We start from the raw sequence: 22,232 nt of genomic DNA on the forward strand, positions 1-22,232 counted from the left end.
CTCTTCGTCGAGAACGTATGGGGCCAGTCGAAGAGGTTCGCGCGTGCTGGCGGCCTGATGCTCCATTTGCGCCCAAGCCGGAAGAACCTATACATTCCCAACAAGATGACGACGAACAACGCCGGGTGGACTCGAGGGTGGTTCTACCTGCGCAACTTCGGCAACAGGCTCCCGGAGTTCACCAATAAGGTGCTTCGGGAGCGACCAGCGAAGTGGGACTGGGGGGGTATCGCCCCCGGCGCATCAAGCCAGGCTCGAAGTGCTCACCGAGGCGTTGGTGCACCTGGCGAGGAAGGGGTTGACGGTGGCTGCCGTCATCGCGAACTTTCACCGGCAGAGGGTGACTCCTCTCACAGAGAGGAGCCTGCCGATCTTCGGCCTCACCCCCAGGGTCCCGGCCTCGGGCTCGAGGACATCGATGGTACTGCTCCCCCGAGGCATCGCTGCCCGGAGGGTGAGGAACGCGGTGGCAGAGTTCCCCGATGACGCAAACGATCTCTGGGAGATCAAGATACGCCCCGAGCCAGGGTACCTATCAGTGGTAAGTCACGATTTCGATCTGTTGTCGACTTATGCTATTCCTTTTCCCGCTCCCTGACTCTGATTTGCTTGCGTTTTGCAGGGGGTGAGCCGCAGGTGCCACCCCTCGAGGCCTCTAATCCCGGAGGAACACGAAGTAAACCGTCTGCACGCAGAGGCGGTAAAGAAGCGGAAAGAAGCAGCGGAGGCGGCTGCCGATAGGAAGAGAAGAAGGAAAGAAAAACACGACAAGGCATGCAAAATCGCACGCGCGGAGGGGAGGCCGCGGCCCGCTACGCCCGAGTCCATGGATGAGGAGGAGGACACCTCGGATGCCGAGGTCAACCTTCCGGGTGATGATGAGGCGGAAACAGGCACGGATTTTCCGCCGGTCTATCAAGAGGCTGGCGATGAGGACGCACCAGTGACGTTGCGTGAGGCAAGGCCCGCACCGGGGTTGTTGGTGGACCCGCCCCTCGATGGGGCCGAGCGGAGGTCGCCCATGCCAGTGGCGGGACGAAGGTCGCCCACGCCAGCGATGGGCGGAAGATCGTCTATGCCCACGACAGAGCGGAGGTCGCCCCTGCCGGCGACGGATCCGCGGCGAGCGCGGAGACGCCCGCGCAGACGGCCTTGAGGCATCAGGCCGATCCGAGGACGACACCCTCGGATCAGTCGTCGAGGGGCGTCAGTGTGCCATGGGCCTGAAGGAGTGGCTCGGGCAAACGCAGTATGAGCGCCCGGTCAGGGTAAGCGGTTTTGGTTTTATTCTTTGTGTTCATTTGATCGATCCCCCAATCCTGCTAACCTCAGCCTTTCTTCCCTGATTTCTAGCTCCGGGAACGTTGCCAAGGATGCAGCCCCGCTCACGCCGGCCAAAGCCCTCAAGACCGGGGCGCGCCACGCCGCACACGGCGCCGCAGCCCCCGCCCGTCGTAGATATTGTGGCGGAGGCCGCGAAGCTGCGGAAGGCAATGACTCGAGGGGCCCAAGCGGCCCAATAGGCTCGAGCGCCCGGGAATGGGGGCGATGGCCGCTAGGGCGGTGTTGAAGTAGCCGCTCAGGTTGACGCCGCGGGGGAGGCCGGCCGGGGCAACGCAGATGACGCCACCCGGCCGGACGTCGAAGTCGAGGCCGGTCGGAGCGACGCGGATAGCGCCGCCCGGCCGATCGCAGAGGAAGGAGCTAGTGGGGACGCGCAGGAGCGCCCTGCCAGCCAAACGGAGATGGAGACCCTCGTCCCCGAGCCCCCGAGGGCTGGGGTAGAGGGCGTTGTGGATGAGGAGTCGGCGCCAAGGGCGTCGGTGGCGAAGGAAACCCGCGTCTCGGCGCCTGCAGAGGCCCGGGATGAGGGTGTCGTTGCGGCAATGATGGCGCAGGCGCCGCCGGAAAGCATGGTGCCAGTGGTGCAGCTGCTGCATAGTAGCGAGGAGTTCGGGGACTCGAGGGACATTGACCCCTCTGCTGCGGCTGCGGCAAGCGCCGCCGACAAGATCGCCGAGTTTACATCGTCCTGCGAGGAGGTGCTCATCGAGGGGACGTTTGAGGGGCCCCATCACGGGGCAATCATCCAGTCCGGGGTCCCCCCGGAGTTTTTCCACGACGAGCGGGAGGAGGAGGCCGTCTTGCAGGCGCAGATCGAGGCAGGCTCTCAAATTCTGAACCACCTCGATCGCGCCCTGGAGTTCCATAGGAGGACGGATTACCAGATCAGCCAGGTAAGCGGCTCCCTCCCGAGAATCATTCGTATTTTTGGCCTTGATTTCGTGTGTTTTACCCACGCCTTTCCACTTGCAGCGGCTGAGGGACATCTCGCGCAAAAAGAGCGCCGAGATGACCCGGCTGTACTCTCAGGTGCGCTGGCTTGGGCAGCACAATGCTGGTTTGGCGCTCCAGAACATCAACGCCAACACCAAGATGACGGATCTGGGGGCGCATTAGCAGGCGCTAGAGGAGGAGCTGGCGCGGACCGCCGGCGAGCGTGACGTCAAGAGGGCCGCAGCAGAGCAGAAGGCTCAGGAAGCCGAGGCGCAAACTGCCGAGCTGCAGTGCACTAGGACGACGCTCGAGCAGAAGGAAGCCGAGCTCCAGCGCAAGGAGGCCGAGCTCCAAGGCAAGGAGGCCGAGCTCCAGCGTGAGAAGGCGACCGTCGCTACGCTGTCCGGGGCCCTCGAGGAGAAGGGCAAAGCCCTCGAGGGAAAGGAGGTGGCCATCCGGAATGCGGAGGCCGCCCTCAAGGAGAAGGAGAACTCCTTGTCTTTACTCGAGGAGGCCGCCCGAGTCCAGCAGGAGGAGGCGCAGAAGAATATCGCGGGTGTGTGCTCGAAATTTCGTTGTTGTTGGATTCTAATTTTTCGCAGCTTATCTTGGTTCCTTTGATCAGAGCTGTGGCAAAGAGTGGCAGACGAGACTGCGGCGAAGGAGGCAGTCAACACGGCGCTCATGGCGGCGCAGGCGGAGTATGCTGACCTGGAGCGGACTGCTGTGAGAGTGTGCCAGGAGCTCGAGGGGGAGGGTGTCGTATCTGGTAGCTCGGTGATCAGCCGCCTGCGAGCGCTAGGTGGCCGGATTGCCGAGCATGCCAAGAGCACCTTCCGCCTCGGTGTCCTGCGAGCCCTCGCCATAGCCTCGACGCACTATATCATGGACCTCTAGAGGGTGTCGTCGGGGTACGTCGTTCCCAATGACACCGATGCGGATGCCGCATCGGCCATCATGGACGACGCCGACGTAGCCGCCGAGGAGTTCGCCACAGTCCTGGCTGGGAAGCTCGAAGCTGACATCCCCCCGATAGCCGAATTCGATGCTGTTGCAGATCCACAAAGGGGGGATGATAACCTGTAGGGAGACTGGGCCTCGGAGCCCATGTAATGAATTAGTGTTTGTCGTAATTGTACTTGTGAATTAAGAAATTCGTTATTGTAAATCGACCCCATCGAGGCCTTGTGCATTCGAGCCCTCGTTTTCTTTACTCTACTTCTGTGTTCTCGTTTGCAACTTTGGTATACTTCTGCGAGGAATTTTGCATTCATAAGCGACTTAGGCGTGGGGTGGTGAGGGGGGTGCCGTATCCCGGAGGCATAGGCAGCCCCACGACTCGGCCGGCCCCGTACCGTAGTTGCTTATGCCTCGCGTCCGTTTTTTCCAAGTGTATGAGAAACTTAGAGACGAAATTTTTTTGAAAAAACGTTGGCGATTTTTGGGGATGTTCGGGGGTTCCCCCCGTAGTAGCCCCCGAGGGAGGCTTGGCTTTGCCGAGGGTAAAGCCAGGCATACCTCAGTGTTCGTGCGCATCCGAGCCACCGAGGGCCCGGAAGGTTCCCAAAAAATAAACAAGTAAAGCATACTCCTTTATTATTTCGGGAAATCGAAAATGCGAGTACAAACGATGTACAAATAGCTCGGAACTCTAAGAATAGAAGCGACATAGCTGTTGTATGTTCCAAGCATTGGTAAAGACTTCGCCGTTTTCGTTCACTTGCTTGTACGTGCCGGGCTTGAGCACCTCGGCGATGACGTATGGGCCTTCCCACGGTGGTGAGAGCTTGTGGCGGCCCCTGTTGTCTTGTCGAAGCCTCAGCACCAGGTCCCCTTTGTTGAGGTCTCGGCGCCGAACTCTCTGTGCTTGATATCTTCGCAAAGACTACTGGTAGCGCGCAGAGTGTAGGAGCGCCACGTCTCGAGGCTCGTCCACTTGATCCAGCGAGTCTTCGTGGGCTCGCCGGTTCTGCTGCTCTTGATAGGCCTTGAGCCTTGGTAACCCGTACTCTAGGTCCGTGGGGAGTATGGCCTCGGCGCCATAGACGAGGAAGAACGGGGTAAAGCCCGTGGCTCTGCTTGGGGTCGTTCTCAGGCTGCAAATAAACGAGGGTAGCTCTGTGAGCCACCTCCGGCCAAACTTGTTCATCTTGTTGAAGATCCTTGGTTTCAGTCCTTGGAGGATCATGCCATTAGCACACTCCACTTGCCCGTTCGTCTGTGGGTGTGCCACAGCCGACCAGTCCACACGTATGTGGTAGCTGTCGCAGAACGCCAAGAACTTCTTGCCTGTGAACTGGGTGCCGTTGTCAGTGATGATCGAGTTCAGGACCCCAAACCTGAAGACAATATCAGTAAAGAACAGAACGGCTTGCTCGGATTTAATCTTGCCGATGGATCGAGCCTCGATCCACTTGGAGAATTTGTCGATTGCTACCAACAAGTGGGTGAAGCCCCCGGGCGCCTTCTGCAGTAGACCAACGAGGTCCAGCCCCCACACGGCAAATGGCCACGTGATGGGGATGGTCTGCAGAGCGTGGGCCGGGAGGTGCGTCTTTCGAGCATAGAACTAGCAACCCTCACAGGTCCGCACGACGTTGGTGGCGTCGGCGACCGCGGTGGGCCAGTAAAAGCCTTGTCGAAATGCGATACCCACGAGGGTGCGCGGCGCGACGTGATGACCGCAGGTGCCAGCGTGGATGTCACGGATCAGCTCCTTGCCCTCGGGGATGGGGATGTATCGCTGTAAGACGCCCGAGGGACTGCGCTTGTACAGCTCGTCGTCGATCAGGGAGAAGGACTTGGCCCGCCTAGCGAGGCACCACGCCTGAGCGCGGTCCGAGGGTAGGATCCCTCGAATCATCCAGTCGAGGTACTGGGCATGCTAATCTTGCGAAGTGGGGGCCTCGTCAATCTCCATTGCTTCGGCCTCGTCTGTGGAAGACGTCTCGAAGTCAATGCCCATGGTCTCGGCCTCGTCGGCCAGGGGGTTCCCACCGGAGGGCCCGGCGTTCGACGGGCCTGGCTCCACCGGATCCTTGAATTCGATGGTGGGCTTGGTGATGTCGCGAGCGAAGATGTTCGGGGGGATGGTGGTCCGCCCTAACGTGATCTTGGCTAGTTCGTCGGCATCCTCATTGTACTTGCGCGAGACATGATTGAGTTCTAGGCCGTCGAATTTGTCTTCGAGGCAGCGTACTGCTTTGCATTATGCCTCCATCTTCGGGTTGTGGCAGCTAGACTCCTTCATCACTTGGTCGATGACGAGTCGAGAGTCACCGCGTACGTCGAGGCGTTTGACGCCAAGCTTGATGGTGATACGGAGGCCGCTGAGGAGTGCCTCGTACTCCGCCATATTGTTAGATGCAGGGAAGTGCAAGCGTATTATGTATCGCATGTGATCTCCGAGGGGTGAGATGAAGAGGAGGCCGGCACTGGCGCCAGTTTTCATCACCGACCTGTCAAAGTACACGGTCCAGCATTCAGCCTGGATTTGTGGTGGGGGTAGCTGAGTGTCCGTCCACTCAGCCACGAAGTCAGCCAAGACTTGGGACTTGATCGCTTTGCGGGGGGTGTAGGTGAGAGTTTCTCCCATCAGCTCCACGGACCATTTGGCAATTCTACCCTCGGCTTCCCTATTGCGGACTATCTCTCCCAGAGGGAAAGACGAGACCACGGTGACGGGATGGGCCTTGAAGTAGTAGCGCAGCTTGCACCGAGCCAAAACCACTGCGTATATCAGCTTCTGAATCTGCGGATAGCGTGTCTTGGTTTTAGACAACACCTCGCTGATGTAGTACACTAGCCATTGGATAGGCAGAGCATGGCCCTCCTCTTGTCTTTCGACAACGACCACTGCGCTGACCACTTGGGTCATCGCGGCTACGTACAGATAGAGGGGCTCGCCATCCTTGGGTGGCGTGAGAATGGGGGCGTGAGTGAGCGATGCCTTCAGCCTGTCAAGGGCTTCTTGGGCTTCGGGGGTCCACGTGAAGCGCTCAGTTTTCCTCAGGAGTCAATACAAGGGTAAGCCTTTCTCGCCGAGACGCGAGATGAATCGGCTAAGGGACGCTAAGCATCCCATGACCCTCTGCACCCCCTTTAGGTCTCGGATCAGTCCCATCCGAGTGATGGCCGAGACTTTCTCAAGGTTGGGTTCGATGCCCCGCTGGGAGACAATTAAGCCCAAGAGCATGCCTCGAGGGACTCCGAATACGCACTTCTCGGGGTTGAGTTTTACCCCTTTGGCCTTTAGGCAATCGAATGCGATCCTGAGATCAGCAACCAGGTCGTCCGCCTTCCTGGATTTTACAACGATGTCGTCGACATATGCCTCTATGTTCCACCCGAGATGGTCCCCGAAAACGTGGAGCATACACCACTGATATGTAGCTCTGGCGTTTCTGAGGCCAAAGGGCATCGTGACATAGCAGTACATGCCGAAAGGCGTGATAAAAGAAGTCGCGATCTGGTCGGACTCTTTCATCATAATTTGGTGGTAACCGGAGTAAGCATCAAGAAAGGATAAAAGTTCGCATCCCGCAGTTGAATCTACGATTTGATCAATGTGTGGTAAAGGAAAGGGAACCTTAGGACATACTTTATTTAAACTAGTGTAGTCTACGCACATCCGCCAACTCCCATTCTTTTTCTTTACTAATACAGGATTAGCTAGCCACTTGGGATGGAATACTTCCTTGATGAATCCGCCCGCTAGAAGTTTCTGCAGCTCCTCGCCGATCGCCCGGTGCTTGAGCTCGTCGAAACATCGCAGGCGCTGCTTCCCCGGCTTGGAGTTGGGTCGGATATCAAGGGAGTGCTCGGCGACCTCCCTTAGTATGCCAGGTATGTCCGAGGGGCTCCACGCAAAGATGTCTGTGTTGGCGCGGAGAAAGTCGATGAGCACCACTTCCTATTTGCTGTCGAGGGTGGTGCTGACCTGCAACGCCTTGTCGTCAGAGCGGTTCGGGTCGAGGGGCACCTTCTTGATACCCTCGGCGGGTTCGAAGCTTCCCGTGTGTCGGTGCGTGGAGTCCAAGGCCTCGTTTGCCATTTTGCCGAGGGTGGCTGCGAGGGCCTCGTCCTCCGCTTGAGCCTCCGCGTCCTCAACGCACTCGACATCGCACTCGTAGGCGTGCTCGAACGAAGAGCCGACAGTGGTGACACCCTTCGGACCCGTCATCTTCAGCTTGAGGTAGGTGTAGTTGGGGATGGCCATGAACTTGGTGTAACAGGGACGACCAAGAATGGCATGATAGGATCCCCGGAACCCCACCACCTCAAAGGTGAGTACTTCCTTGCGGAAGTTGGCTGCCGTGCCGAAGCAGACGGGTAGATCGATCTGGTCGAGGGGTTGGACTCGCCTCCCCGGCGCAACGCCATGAAATGGCGACTTGTTGGGACGAAGCTTGTTCTATCCAATCTCCATGAGCTCCAAGGTGTGGGCGTACATGATGTTGAGGCTGTTGCCTCCGTCCATGAACACCTTGGAGAAGCGAGTGTTGCCGATGATGGGGTCGACAACAAGCGGGTACCGTCCCGGGTGTGGGACGTAGTCAGGGTGGTCTTCACGGCCAAAAGAAATGGTGTCCTTCGACCAGTCGAGGTAGGATGGCGTGGCCTTGGTGACAGAAAAGACTTCCCGGCGCTCACGCTTGCGCTGCCGAGAGGTCATGTTCGTCGTTGGTCCACCAAAGATGAAGAAGGTGTTCTCCACCGGGGGGAACTCGTCATCTCCACCTTTGTCGCCAGTGTCCTTCTTCTTGTCCTCATCGCGATGCGCAACGCGGTTGTAGTACTTCCTGAGCATTTCGCACTGCTCGAGGGTGTGGTTGACCGAGCCTTTGTGGTAAGGGCATGGCTTCTTGAGCATGTCATCGAATAGGCCGCCTCCACCTCGAGGGCCTCGAGGTCCTTTGCGGTCCGGGGCGGCGACGAAGGCATCGTCGGAGTCTTCCGCCTGCCCCGGTCCATGCTGGATTGGTGGGTCCTGCTTCTTCCCTTTCCTCCCCCATTTTGTTTCTTGGCGGAGGCGTTGATCTTGGCGTTGCCGCCCTCTGCGGGCGCATCTTCCTTGCGCTTGTTCGGCTTGTCGTCGAAAATGGCACCAACTGCCTCCTTGCCGGCGGCTTTGTTGGTGGCAGCGTCGAACAACTCATTGGTGTTGGCGGGACGGCTTTGCACAAGCTCGTGCACCAGGTTATTGCACGTCGTGCCCTCGAGGAAGGCGTTGATGACCTCGACGTGGGCGACGCTGAGGAGCTTGGTGCATTGCTTGGAGAAGCGCTGCACGTAGTCGCGCAGGGACTCATTGGGCCTCTGCCAACACCTTTTGAGGTCCCAGGAGTTCCAAGGGCGCACGTATGTGCCCTGGAAGTTGCCCATGAAGATCTGGATTAAGTCAGCCAAGATGTGGATCTGGTCCGCGGGCAAGTGCTCGAGCCACGTTCGTGTGGCGTCAGCAAGGTGAAGGGGAAGGTTGCGGATGACAACCGCGTCTTCCGTCGCACCGCCCAGCTGGCATGCTAGGCGGTGTCATTGAGCCAGACTGCGGGATCGGTCTCGCCCGAGTACTTGACGAGGGTGGTGGGCTGTCGAAAGCGTGGGGCAAAAGGAGCGGTTCGGATCTCCCGGCTGAACACCCGGGTGCCCGGAGGCTCCGGTGACTCGCCCCTGTCGTGCTCGGGGTCGAAGCGTCCACCCCGTCGAGGGGTGTACTTCCTGCCGTTGACGATGTAGCGGGCGTCGCCATCGACGGCATGCCCGTGCGTGTCGTGGAGTTGCTCCCTTGCGGGAGCCTTTCCGATGCGGTCGGGCACCGAGGGTGCCTTCGCATCATGTGTCATGGCTGCCTTTCCCTTCCCTCCTGGTGGAGTGTGCACCGAAACCTTGTGGTCCTGGCGTGCAGTCCCTCCAGGCTGCCTCGGGACTATCGAGCGCATGCGAGACGTAGAGCTCTCAGCCTGCTGCACAGCAGCTTGCTCGATGAGCGCCTGTGCCTCATGGCGCAGGTTGCGACCCAAAGCCGTCGACGGTTCGGGCACTGCTTGGAGTAGGTAGGCCGCAGCAATGAGTTTTTCGCCGGCCGTTTTCAATTCCAGAGGTTTGTCGACGTTGTCATCGGCTAGGATCCGCTCCCGGGCAACGCGTGCCACTGCCTGGGCATGTGCGCCATGCGCGGTGCGCTGTTGCTCGAGTGCGGTGCGCAGCTCCTGAGTTTGCCGATGCTGCTCGTCGACCTTGGCTTGAAGCTCCTTGAGCTGTGCCAGCTATGCTTACCGTGCCGCCGAGCTTGACGAAGAAGAAGGGACCGCTGCCGGCGCCACCGGTTGGTTTGCCTGCGCGTCTGCCCCGCCGTTCCTATCATCACCCAGCGCATTGTCCTCTTGCCCGTCCGCGAGCTGGACCATGAAGCACTCCCGGGCGGGATCGTAATCCCCCTCGCTGGTGTCCTCGGAGCAGGTGAGGCAGTAAGCCGCCGCGAGCTGGAACGATCGGAAATCGTCAGGGTTGCGTGCCCCGGAGTAGTCCTCGGCCTCCTCGGCCGTGAAGTTGTCCATGAAGAAGCTGATGTCGTCTGCGATCGAGCTCGCCGTCTCGGGGTAGGAGTCATTAGGAGACGATGCGATGAGTTTGCAGATCGACAGGAGGTGATGACCCGGCAAATCCTCATACTCGGCGAAGTTGGTGCTGGACGAAGAGGCGTAGGAGGCAGTGTTGCGCATCCTGATGGGGAAGGGCGACGCCACAGTCGCGCCCCCCTGGGAGGCACTAAGGCTGCAGTCGATGATGGTGCCGGCGTAGCTGGCGCCGAAGCACGTGATGACGAAGCGGTGGCCGCGTCGAGAGCGACGCTGAGCCGTGACATGGCAACCTCAACCCACGTGGGGGAGCTGAGGCGTGCCGCCCGGCGCCGCTCCTCGCGCGCTTGTCGCGAGTGCTGGCCCGAGCACCTATTGCGCCGGGCTGGTGAAGTCGGAGTGTTAGGGTTGCGTCTGGGCGAGAGGAGTTCCATGAGGTAACCGTTGCCGATTGCTCTGAACTCAAGGCTCCCGAACCAGATCACGTATCCTGCTGGGAGCGGATCCGAGATGCCCATGGGGATTGGGTTGGACCTGCTCGCCATCCCTGGGGATCAAATGGGAACAAAAGAGAAAATGTCACGCAGCGGCCCCTACCTGGCGCGCCAACTGTCGGTGTCCTGACTCGGCGGTCCGAACCCAACTAGTGATGATGCTGCGTGTTTCCTCGTCCCAGATGTCGATGCAGGAGGCAACACAGTAATGCACGGGTTTATCCTGGTTCCGGCCGCGGGACCGTACGTCCAGCAAGGGGGTGTGCGAGGGCACTGTATTATCCTGCACCGGAGGTGCCTGTAGTAGGGGGTACAGGCGAGGCGACAGAGGGAGGGAAGCTCCCAAGTCTCTGCTAGAGGAGAAGTTGATTGAGGTGAGTGCCAATATCGGGTGCTCAGTGGTGCTGAGTGTTGTGTTCTATCGAAATGGTTTCATCGCACCCCCTTAAAGGAAGCCCGCCTCCTCCTTTTATAGACACAAGGAGGGACGGTGTACATGCACAGGGGATGTGGAAGTCGTCGTCTTTTCCCCGAATCGCGGGGGTGCAGTGGTCGAGCACTGTGGAAAGTACACTGTGGGGCATGGCGTCGGGCATGGCAGTCGTCCTGGGCATCATCCTGGGCCTTGTGGAGATCGCCCCGGCGTCCTGACAGCCCAAGCAGGCAGCGTGGTCATCGCTGTAGGGTGTACCGCCTTCCAGATGTGGCGTGGCGGCGTTCCGTGGGCCCTGCAGGCCAGGGTCTTGCATATATATGTGCGCCAGCGGTAGTGGGGCACGTGGCGGTCCCGGGCCCCCCTAGGTGGAGTGTTAGCGTGTGCGCTAAGGGGGGCCGGGAGTCACGTGGAGGTCCCGGACCCCTCGAGGGGGGAGGTCCGGTTCTCCGGCTGCTAACGCTAAGCATCCTTCCTTGGGGGACACGTGGCGACGCCGGATCCCATCCTGAGCAGGGGACGGGTCCGGCGCCGTAGGTGTGGTGAGGTGGAGTCCGGACAGCAGGAGTTGGCAGAATAGTAACAGGAGCTGTGCCGAGCACGTCTCGTACCGCGTCGCAGGTTCCCACAGTGTTGCCACAGCGTTCGGCATGGCGGAGCAGTGACCGGAGTTGGCGGACGGGACTTCGGTCACAGCCACTGTGGGGAATGGCGGCCTTATGCCGTCTATCCTGGGCATTGTGGAGGAGTGGTTGGCATTTAATTCCTCCATACGATAGGCGGGTGAGCAGAAGGGTTGTTTGTCCTTTACGTCGAGGGGTGGCCTCGAGCGAGACGGAGATGATTCGTCCTGCTCGAGGGTTGGTTCGCTGCCCTCGAGCGAGGCGGAGACGATTCGCCTCCCCGAGGGTAGGCTTGCTACCCTCGAGCGAGGCGGAGACGCGGGGCGCGGTCGAGGGTCTCGATGGGAGCCCTCGAGCGAGACGGAGATCACCCCGCGGGTCCGAGGGGGGTGCGGATGGGCCGCGTGCTGGGCTTCTTTGAGTCCTTTCCTTTCTTCCAGATTGGAAGGAGGCCGTAGGCCTTCGTGGGCTCAGTTGCCTAGTATGCGTTTGCATTTTAAGGGTGATTTTAGGGCGTTTGCCTAGTATTCTTTTGAGCCTAATTGCACAGCAAGCACCCTAATCGGGGTAATAAGGCTCAAAGTTCCTTTTTAGTTCTAGTTGATGGTTTCAATTGGAACTAAATGTCTCTGACCCTTAGACCACATAGCTAGCCCTATTAATCAATAGACTGCACCTCAAATCGACCGAAACGTGTGAAGAGTTAGTATAAGGGTATGGTACTATATAGAAAAATGTCCTATCAAGATTCATATATATAGGTACGTGCTGGTGGAAGGTGGGATGGAGGAACACCATGAGATCCACGGATAGCACTAGGGGAAACAGAGATAATACGAAGACACCTTCGGAACTCAGAGGAATTATCTTGTTCTCGTATTAACCATCCCATCAGTTATAGTGAATGGGGTATTTATAGGGGGCGGTTCCACCACCCCTTCGAAAATTACACATTTATGCCCCTCAACAACTATGTTCTCCGAATATTCCAGGGGTACAAGGTAATTTTGCATCTGGTTCTACTTCACAGATCAATCCCCCGCTTTGGCCCACTCCTTGGAGGGTTCTCTTTCGGTGTCCTTCAGCTTGCCCTCGGCTTCATCTCTTACCTTCGGTTATCGGCCGAAGGTGTACCCTTTGGCCGGGTGCCAAAACGCCTAGGCTTCACCCCTGGCACTGCCAGATTTTGAGCCTTCGGCTATCTTCGCTTACGAGGCCCTCCGGTCAGCATCTGAAGGTGGCGCTCCTATACAAATCCATGCTTAATGAATTTGTGGGAACACATAGACATATATTAGGAGGCAATTAGCCGGAAGAGCCCTCCCGATAAGGATCGGTGGAGAGCCTTCCCTCCCTGACCAAAAAGCAAACACTCCACCTTATCATGTCGTACATCTTGTCTCCGACACCATCTGCACTGCTGTAAGGATCACCGGGGTGTCCGACCCTAGAGGGGGAGAGGGTGAATAGGGTCGTTAATCGCTTTTCTATCCTAGGGCTCAATCTAATTGCATAAGATAAACCTAACACGTCCTACACATGCTAGTTATGACTAAGGTTTATCTATGCTACCCTCTACTTACCCCAAAAGACTTGCAACCTATAGCCAATCCTAATCAAACTAACTAGGAAAGTAAAGGTGAGCAAGAAAGAGTAAATGCGGAAACGTAATGTAGTAAGTAAAGCGGTAAGGGAGAGGATATGCAAACTCCCGTGAAGACACCAAGACACACGATTTAACGTGATTCGGTTAGGACACACAAGTCCCTCCCTACGTCCACGGCCACTTGTCCAACACGAACAAGTGTGATGCCAAGTCTCTTCACTTGATCACCGTCTTGCGTTCGCCACCAAGGCTTCCGGCAAGCAAAGGCTAAGTGGCGCCAAGTCACCAAGACAAGGCCACCGCCACCGTCTCTCTCAAAGCGTCACCACGGCACCGTCTTCACTATCTTGGAGCTTTAACACCAAGTAGAGGCCTCCTTCCCTGCACAAAATGTCGTTGCCACTCCACACCAAGTCGGAGGGTCACACGACGAGTACAAGTGTTTGCTTGCCGCAGCAAGACTTCTCTCAAGGGAGCTCTCGCAAGAACTAATCCCTAAACAAGCACTAAGCACTCTCACAAGTGTGCTTAAGCCTATATGATGTACAATGAAGCTCTATGGTGGTTGGAGATGTTCTTGGGTGTGTTTGGGATGTTCAGCAACTCCAGCACACATCAAATGGACGGGGTGAGGTGTATATATAGGCCACCAAGTCTTGTAGCCGTTGCTCCAACGGTCAGCTGTAAATCTGCGTATCACCGGAAGAACCGATGCCTCTTGGCAGGGCAGCGTCGGTTCATCCGGTCACTCATAACACGAAGTAGCCGTTGAAGTCCTGACAGCTGACGCAGTGACCACCGGTTGAACCGATGCAATGCACCGATGCTTCACCGGTTCAACCGGTGCTGAAGAAATCTTTTCCTGGACGCTGACGTCATTACACCGGTGGTATGCACCGATGCACCGTCGGTTGAACCGGTGCTGAAGAATACTTCTTCTGGGCACTTGACATCGTCTCTGGTACAAAGGACGGCCATTGCACCGATGCCCTTTCTTGGACCGTCGGTTCAACCGGTGCCTATAGGCTGACTTGGCTTCGATTCCCTTCTGCACCATAGGGGCGGCCCTTCGGGCCTAGCTACGCCTATCTTCTCTTTGTCATCACTTGAACCTAAAGGCCTGAGAATGGTCATCTTAACAATCATATTAGTCCAAGTGTTGTGTATGCCATCAATCGCCAAAACATTATATTGAAATATGGCATGAGAGGCCATTTTCGCTACAACTGCCCTTGCTGCAGCTGCCTACCCCGCCCCTGTCGCCGCCGCCATCCTCCATCTCACAGGTGTCGCCTACGACGATGGCGAGGACCAACCTTTTCCTGGCCTTTCATCTTCTCCCCCCCCCATTCCCAAGCCATCCGGCCTTCGCCTGTCCATCGACCGCCTCCACCTCCGCCCCTGTCGCCGACCTCCCTTTCACCGGTGTCGCCTCCCACCCCTCCCTGACTCCCTCCCTCCCCTTCCCCAACACAAAATCCTGAAACCCTAACTTGAATGATGCCTGCCTGAATTGGGCCCATGTATACGATTTATTACATCCTTGTATCGTTTCGATTTGGTACTTTCTTTTTTATTACATCCTTGTATCGGTGGGCTCTCGCGATGCGCTAAAACCAGAGCTCTCTTGGCATAGTTTTTTTTTGTATATCTCTACCTCTTCTATTACTAAATCAAGAAATGATTCCTTAGCCCATCAATGGAGTCCTAATCGAAATCCGGGTGACCTCCTAATTGGAATCTGGGTGACCGTATGTAGCATTTGATGAGTAAAATAGAAAAAAGACTGAAATCCTCAACCGGCACGTACTATGTTATTATAAATTATATATTGTATAATATACTAGCATAGTGTTGCTATGAGTAATATAAATTTTACCCAGATCTACATGAGACCACCAATTTTGCGCTCTTTCACTCCGTGTATAAGCTATGCCGTATGATGTATTGATTGTCCGGATTTCTATTAGGATTCGGATTAATTTGTTCAGATTCCGATTAGAATTTCGATTTGATTTATCCGGATTCCTTCCAATTGAGGGACCGTGAAATCAGTACTTGCTTTATACAGGTATATATTTACTAGTATTAACTATTGCCAATAATGTTGGCATGTTGCAATACCTGTACTGGCTTGGTGGGAGCGCTTTTGCCATGCTATCGCGATAACACATTCCATAGCTACATAGTACCCACGTAAGACCGTTGCACGCTACATTTAGCAAATTAGGGATCACATGCACGAACATGCCCTCCAACATGCAGGGGTAATTGTTTATGATTTGGTGGCAGATCAGGCATTTATGATTCGGTTCCAATTATTATTAGGTAATGACTGTATTCAAGTCGGCCGTATTTTTGTCCCCTAAAACGGCTGGCTCTATCCGTCATCCATCGTTGGTCGAACACTCACAGGCATCACGCACGGCCTTATCCTTTTCGGTCAGGCATCTTTCTCTTCACCCCTCATTCACACACACGTAGATAAGCTGCCATCTCCATTTCCCTGAGCCGCTCTCTCCCGATCCTTCGATTCGTTCATCAAGCTCCAGCGGAATTGTGGCAAACGGCCTGCGACACAAGTTCTCCCCCTCCTCCCCCTCCTCCTCCTCCTCCTCCTCCTCCTCCTCCGTGCTGCCCTACTATGGTGCCCCACCCTCCTCCTAGCCCTACGGCAGCGGGCGACGTGCTGTAGGGAGGGGCGGACGAGGGTAGCAGCTCGCGGTAGGGCGCATCATTTTGTTGGGCACTGTAGCCTCCACTGCCGTAGCCTAGCTGTCTCTCCTTCCTCCGCATCTCAGATTGAGGCATGTCTGGGTTAGGGTTTGATAAGGGATTTGAGGCTGGGGGTTAGGATTCGGGGGATTTTGGCTGGATGGCCGACGACGAGGATGTGAGCAGCTGCTCCAAGATCTACGTGGAGGCCTACACCTCCCTCCTTTCCCTCAGCCTCGGCATGGTGGATGTGCGTCCCCCTTCTATTGTCTGCCCAGAACCTATTCGAGAAAATGCATGTCTGGCTTGTTCAAAGTGTTGCTTATAGGCATCATCGCTTGTTCCTATATATGTTGCATCCAGGAGAAGCTTTAAGCAAGGAGGTAATGGTGGCCGCCAGGAGATGGTGAAGGAGGATGTGTACCATGTGTAGATTGAGCCTGCTGACACAAACTTCGCCTTCCTTGTGGTCAGTGACCCATTCGAGTAACAAATGCTTAATGCTTTGCTTGGAGCGTCTGTAGACCGGATATGTGGAAGTCTTATTGTGCTAGCCTACAAGCTTGTATTTAGTTTTGTGAATTGGTTTCATTTTGCTTTGAACATTTGTGTAGTAAGATAATAGGACAGCTTGCCTATTCAATTAGTGTAAATTATAGCATAGATAACTCTTTCAGTCATTGTATTTTCTCTGGTTTTGACAATGATTTAGGTTGGAATCATGGCACCAGGTTAGCATTATCATATTTGATTAGCATTTTTGTGTTCAGATAGAATAACACATTAGAACAGAGGATATTATACTTATGAGATGCTCCACTGATATCATTTAAATATCTACTGAACACTAATCAAAATGCTTATGACACGTTGCTTATGATATTAAACCAGAATTCAAAATCCTGGTGATTGGTTGAACACATGGATTTCAAGCAATATTATTGTTGTACATAGGTAATAGTCTGATATTGATTAGGCAAATTACTATCTCAGTTAGGATCAAAGGCTCTATTCTGCATTAGGCAAAGGGTTGTTCTCATAACACCCGAGGTCACTGAGGTGAACCTACGAATTTTATTTGTAGGCAACTTATACTAAGTCAACAAGCAATTAATTCAACAAGTATAGCGGTTGTGGTGTTTTGATTTGAGTATTTCCTGTATTTTCAGGATTTTTTATTTTGTTATTGAATCAATTTTAATTTGTGCAGGTATGCTGGGAAGGACAACTTTTATTACATATATACATAGTCAAACATGTTGAGGTAAAGTTCAATTTCTACTATGCAAAGCTACTACTCCATTTAGGTATATAATTGCTTTTTTAGTAGGTAGTTCTTTCTTCAGTTAGGTGAACCCCTGATTTCTATGAGGACAAATCTATTTCATGAGTTAGACAACATCCTATTTTATTATGGAAGATGAGATAAATTAACAATTACATCTAGCTGGATGCGTACAAAGGTCACACATTTGCAAAACTTGAGGTATATTATTGTCTATGTTTTCTTTCCAAAGCATGCTGTAATGCACCATGATTAGGCAATAATCATCATTTCAATAAGGCAGTACTACTATTGTCATTATGCAATGCTATTATTTTGTGGTTCGATCGGTGATTTTCTAGACTACAAGTTACTGATTTTCTAGACTGCAAGTTACTTTATTGATTTAGTGTACATATTATCTAGAACTACTTTTTTCATATTTATATCATTTATAAAAAAAATAGTGATAGATGCTCTACACAATTTTAATATATGCATGATCTCGGTACCTGTTCCCTTTTTGTTATGTGAGAGACATTTTCGATTGGCTAGTTCTAGCTGCTGTGTAATTAGTAATAATGCTCATACGTGGAATTTACAGAATTCACTATTCTCAAAAGCAATTATAATCCAATTGTTAATGTATCGAATATTAGAATAGTTGTTCTTCCCATATTATTCTGAATACCAACAGCAAACATATTTTGCTGCTCTCAAATTAAACCATGGTTTTAATAAATTTCAATAGGCATTTTAATACTATCCGACTAGCATCTAAAATGTTCACATGAAGCAATTTAGAAAAGTTTCTGCTTTTTGCTGATTATTAGTACATAAGCATCACATGCAACTTATGCTAAGTTCACTAGCATCTTGGTAGAACTTATAAGCATTTATAAGTAGGAATTATGCAACGATATTATTATAGATGGGCAATAATATGGTTCCTAATAAGCATTTTCCCCATACGTAACAATAAAAATATCAACACTAGATAAGCATTTAAGCAATTTATATGTAGGAATTAGGCAATAATATTATTATAGATGGGCAATAATATGGTTCCCGATAAGAATTCCCCCCCCCCCCCAGTTTATTGTTTGTGTCTGGTTTGATGGTTAGTTGTACAAATAGGCATGAACAGGCTCACACAAGGCTTGAATTGGGTGATTTGTTGGTTATCAATATTGATTCAATTCTTTTTATTGCTAGTTAGTTGTCATCAATTTAGGCGATTTTGCTGGTTATCAATACTGATTCAATTCCTTGTTTTGCTGGTTAGCTGTCCTCATCAATTTAGGCAATTTGTTGGTATATTAATACTGATTCAATTCCTTGTTTTGGTGCCATAGCAGGCTTACACAAATTTGATGATGGCTCCACTCCATATGTTTTTGGTGCTAAAGAATGAGGTCTGAAGATTTATGTATGAATGTTTAGATGGGTGAAAATTGCCGTTGTATGTGTTTTAGTTTTTTAGAGTTCTTCATAAATTTGCTTAATTAGTCTAAAAAAGTTGTTTCATGTAACCGTTGAGTTGAATGGTAGTATTAGTGAAGTAGAAATAACATAACGTGAGCAAATAAGGAGGGAGGTGTGGTTGTAATTACGGCTGGCTGGTATGCTTTCTTTTCATAAATGCATTTCTTAATAGCTGATGCTTGCATTGTTAATGTTCAAAATATAATAGTTCTACCTTTTTTTTTCTAAGATTTCTTAGCTGGGGTGGTCCAAAGGTGCATTTTTTTTCAGGGCATCAAATATGTAACTTTTTTGCTAATGCTTTCAGGGCATCAAAGGTGCATTTTTGTTCAGTTCTATGTTTTCATGGGTCTTGAACAATATATGCAATTGGGGCGGTCCAGTTTAGAATCTAGACAATTTACTGTATGTCTACCAAGCATTTTGCATCTAATTTAGAAGCAATTCTTATATGAGCTACTAGGCAGTTTTGGTTATGCAAGTAGGATAACCTACTTTAGTGTATTCATGCCAATCTTTTCTATATTTAAACTATGAGCAATTCTAACAGGCAAGGTCAAGAAGTATCTCGCCAAGATGGACAGGGCTGTGGATTACGACTTCTACGACGATAACAACCTACGCTACATCCTCTTCAAGTCGTCGTTCAGCTGCCGCCCCCTCATCGGCTGTCGTCCGCCCCTCGGGCACGGTTATATATGCTGTTGCTTGGTGCTCCTACTTGTTGGTTTGTACACACGCACATGGAGATAAATTTTTGGGGAGTTATTTGGTAACTTTGATGGGTTTGCTCCGTGGAAGTCTTTTTCTATGACTAGATGATATAGTGGTGTTTGGGTGTCTACGTGCAGAAAGAATGTGGGGAAGCACACCCTCTGCATCGTCGGGAGTAGCAGCCCGAACTACCTTTAGCAATGTTGCGCCACTTGATTTGGTCGATTTGGTTTCTATCAAGATGAACGAGGACCGTGTGATTCTATTATTGTTGTTGACGTTACCATCTATTTTTGGTTGGTGATTGTTGCAGTGAAGAGGCTGCAATTGGTGATTTTTTGATGACAACAACCATCGGGAGGAACAAGGTTTGGAGGCTATCAGGCAACTGCAAGACATTCTTGCTGCTATAGCCGTACCACTATGGAGGCAATTATGATCTGTATGATTGTAGCTTTGAGACTCCGAATGTTTAGAATTTAGATGAGTACAATGCTTTTGTATATGCTCTAATTTGTTTACCATTTTTCTTAGATTTTCTTGCTTACCATTTTTCTTAGATTTTCCTATGAGATTTCTAAAGTTGCTTTTAATTACAATTGTTGAGTTGAATTATTGGTATCAAGATAGTAAAAATGTTTTGCAGTTGTGTGACTGGTTTTGGTGCAAAAATTAGTCTTGAACAGTCCGCCGGTTATTTTACCAAATGAGGAAAGGTGTAGGCCTATGACTCTGTTTATTTCCAAAATGAGATAGGCCGTACAGCCGGCCTAATTTACGGCCGGCCGTACGTTAGCCACACCCTTATTATTATGTTCCGTTCACCTTGAAATTGCAAGCCTCTGCTCCAAAGAAATGTTTTTCAGTTTTTTTTTGTAAATTTATGCATGAGAAGAACGTGAAACGAAACAGAAAGCAACGGGCAGGGCCTGCCCCTGAGGCCCCGTACGTGCGTCTACCACAACCAGAAACGATTCGGACACGTCATCGTCCTAGACTCCAGTCCCCTCCCCAGCTGCCGCTGCTGCTCCGCCACCGAGTAGGAGCCCGACCCTTACCGGAGTCCCCAACCGCCCCCACCCATGGATCCGCCTCGCTCTCCCCCTCCCTCCACAGTCACGATGCTATCCGCCCGGCCAGGCCGCCACTCCCTATATAACTCGGCCCTGTCTACCCTGTCAGTCACGCTGGCTCCGTGGCAGATCGTGCCCGTCCTCCTTGCATTGCTGCGTTCCCTCTCCTAGCTCTCTCCTCCGATCCTGCTATAAACTCGCGCGCCTTGTTGGACCCAATCATTGCTCGGTCTCCGTCTCCCCCTTCCTCCTAGATCTCTCGTCTCATCCTTCGTCTGACCACCGACGGGTCAGGGGTTTTGTTGTGGCGGCGGCCATGGAGGAGTCGGGGGTTGTAGTTAGCGGCGGCACCGTGGCGAGCTGGGTGGCGTCCGGGGTGGTGCTGTGGTCGACGGCGTTCGTCCTGCTGCGGGCGCTCTTCCCCAAGCGCTCCTACGACTTCTGCAACCGCGCCGTCTCCACCATGCACGCCGTCGCCGCCGTCTGCCTGGCCTGCCTCTCCGTCGACGACTGGTCCTGCCCCGTCTGCCCGCTCGCCGCCGCGTCGTCCCCGAGCCAGGTACCCCGCCCGTCGCCGCCTTCCCTCTTTCCCGTTGCACGGGACGAGCGGCCGGCGGCGTCGGCTCGTCCTTATTCCAGCCGAGCGATGACCTGACCGTGGCGTTGCAATGCAATCTCTATGGCAGATGAGGGCGCTGGCGGTGACGCTCTCGTACATGGTGTACGACGCGGCGTGCTGCCACCTCAACGGCGACGTGCGGCTGGACAACACGGTCCACCACCTCGTCAGCATCGTCGGCATCGGCGCCGGGCTCGCCTACCAGAGGGTGAGTCAATAATCGTATTCAATCATCGCCCGATAAGCCGGCCGGCGGCCGTGGTTCGATTCGTTGGGGGAAGCGAGCTGCTTGCTCATTGATTGCCGGCGGTGGCTCTCGTTGCAGTGCGGGACGGAGATGGTGGCCAGCCAGTTCGTCTCGGAGATCTCGAGCCCGCTGCTGCACCTCCGGGAGATGCTCAAGGAGTTCGGCGTCCGCGACACCGACCTCAACCTCCTCGTCGACGTGCTCTTCGCCCTCACCTTCTCCGTCGCCCGGATGGGCTTCGGCCCCTACATCACCTACGCCACCGTGACGGCCGACAACCCCATCCTCATCAAGGTACGCGCGCGCACGCGAATCCGTTGGCCAAACCAACCTTCATCTCAGCAACCACCTCCCTCGAAATCCCAACAAACTCTGACGCGCGGCATGCTCTGTTGCGCCCGCTTCGCCAGGCGATGGGGACGGGGCTGCAGCTCGTCAGCGCCTACTGGTTCCTCCGGATCCTCAGGATGGTCAGGTACAAGCTCGGCAAGAACAAGAAGAAGCCACCGCCCGCGGCCGCGGCGGGCAAGCTCGCCACCGACTGATCTACGGCGATCGTACGCCGGCGGCCTGCAGGAGCCACCGAAGCCCAAGCTTTGCCGACGGCGGATTAGGAGTTTGATTCGATCTGAGACCGAGTGCTGCGCATACATACCCGTGGTCTGGGAGGTTCTTGCCTCTGATCATGTAAACAGGCTGTGTCCATTGGCAAGGGCGCCGCAAACTGGCGGCGCGCCGTGCGTGTACTCTAGCAACTGTTATTGGCAATACAAAATTGTCCAGCGAATTGAAGCTCAGGAATAAAAAAAACTCGACCGGGCGGGGGATTGACCGCCCCCTGCGGCATTATATTAAGAAGAGACCAAGTTGACCCTGGCCGAGAAACCCCCGAACCCCGGCTCTTGATCTTGGGACTGGTGCCACATTCCTGGGACCGTTACCCAACGGGCCGGGACCAAGCTAATCATTCAGCCCACTGGGTCTGGCGCCACGTTCTTGGGACCGTTACCCACCGGGCCGGGTCCAGACTGACTACACAGCCCAAGCCATCAAAAATACAGCGAGGGGGTTTTTTCCGCAGACGGAGGAAATCCGCCCCGGT

General features: G+C 53.7%; 1 protein-coding gene across 1 annotated transcript; it reads left to right on the plus strand.

The window, feature by feature from the left end:
• Nucleotides 1-1,745: 1,745 nt before the first annotated feature.
• On the plus strand, nucleotides 1,746-21,927 carry LOC120674583. Its single transcript, XM_039955745.1, has 10 exons — nucleotides 1,746-2,237; nucleotides 2,464-2,611; nucleotides 2,903-3,009; nucleotides 18,785-18,794; nucleotides 19,028-19,115; nucleotides 19,505-19,559; nucleotides 20,188-20,823; nucleotides 20,951-21,091; nucleotides 21,209-21,424; nucleotides 21,541-21,927. The coding sequence occupies exons 1-10, from the start codon at nucleotides 1,746-1,748 to the stop codon at nucleotides 21,673-21,675; spliced, it is 2,028 nt and encodes a 675-aa protein (XP_039811679.1). The 3' UTR covers nucleotides 21,676-21,927.
• The last annotated feature ends 305 nt before the right edge of the window (nucleotides 21,928-22,232 follow it).

Source organism: Panicum virgatum, chromosome 5N (genome assembly GCF_016808335.1).
Source record: "Panicum virgatum strain AP13 chromosome 5N, P.virgatum_v5, whole genome shotgun sequence".
Taxonomy (NCBI): domain Eukaryota; kingdom Viridiplantae; phylum Streptophyta; class Magnoliopsida; order Poales; family Poaceae; genus Panicum; species Panicum virgatum.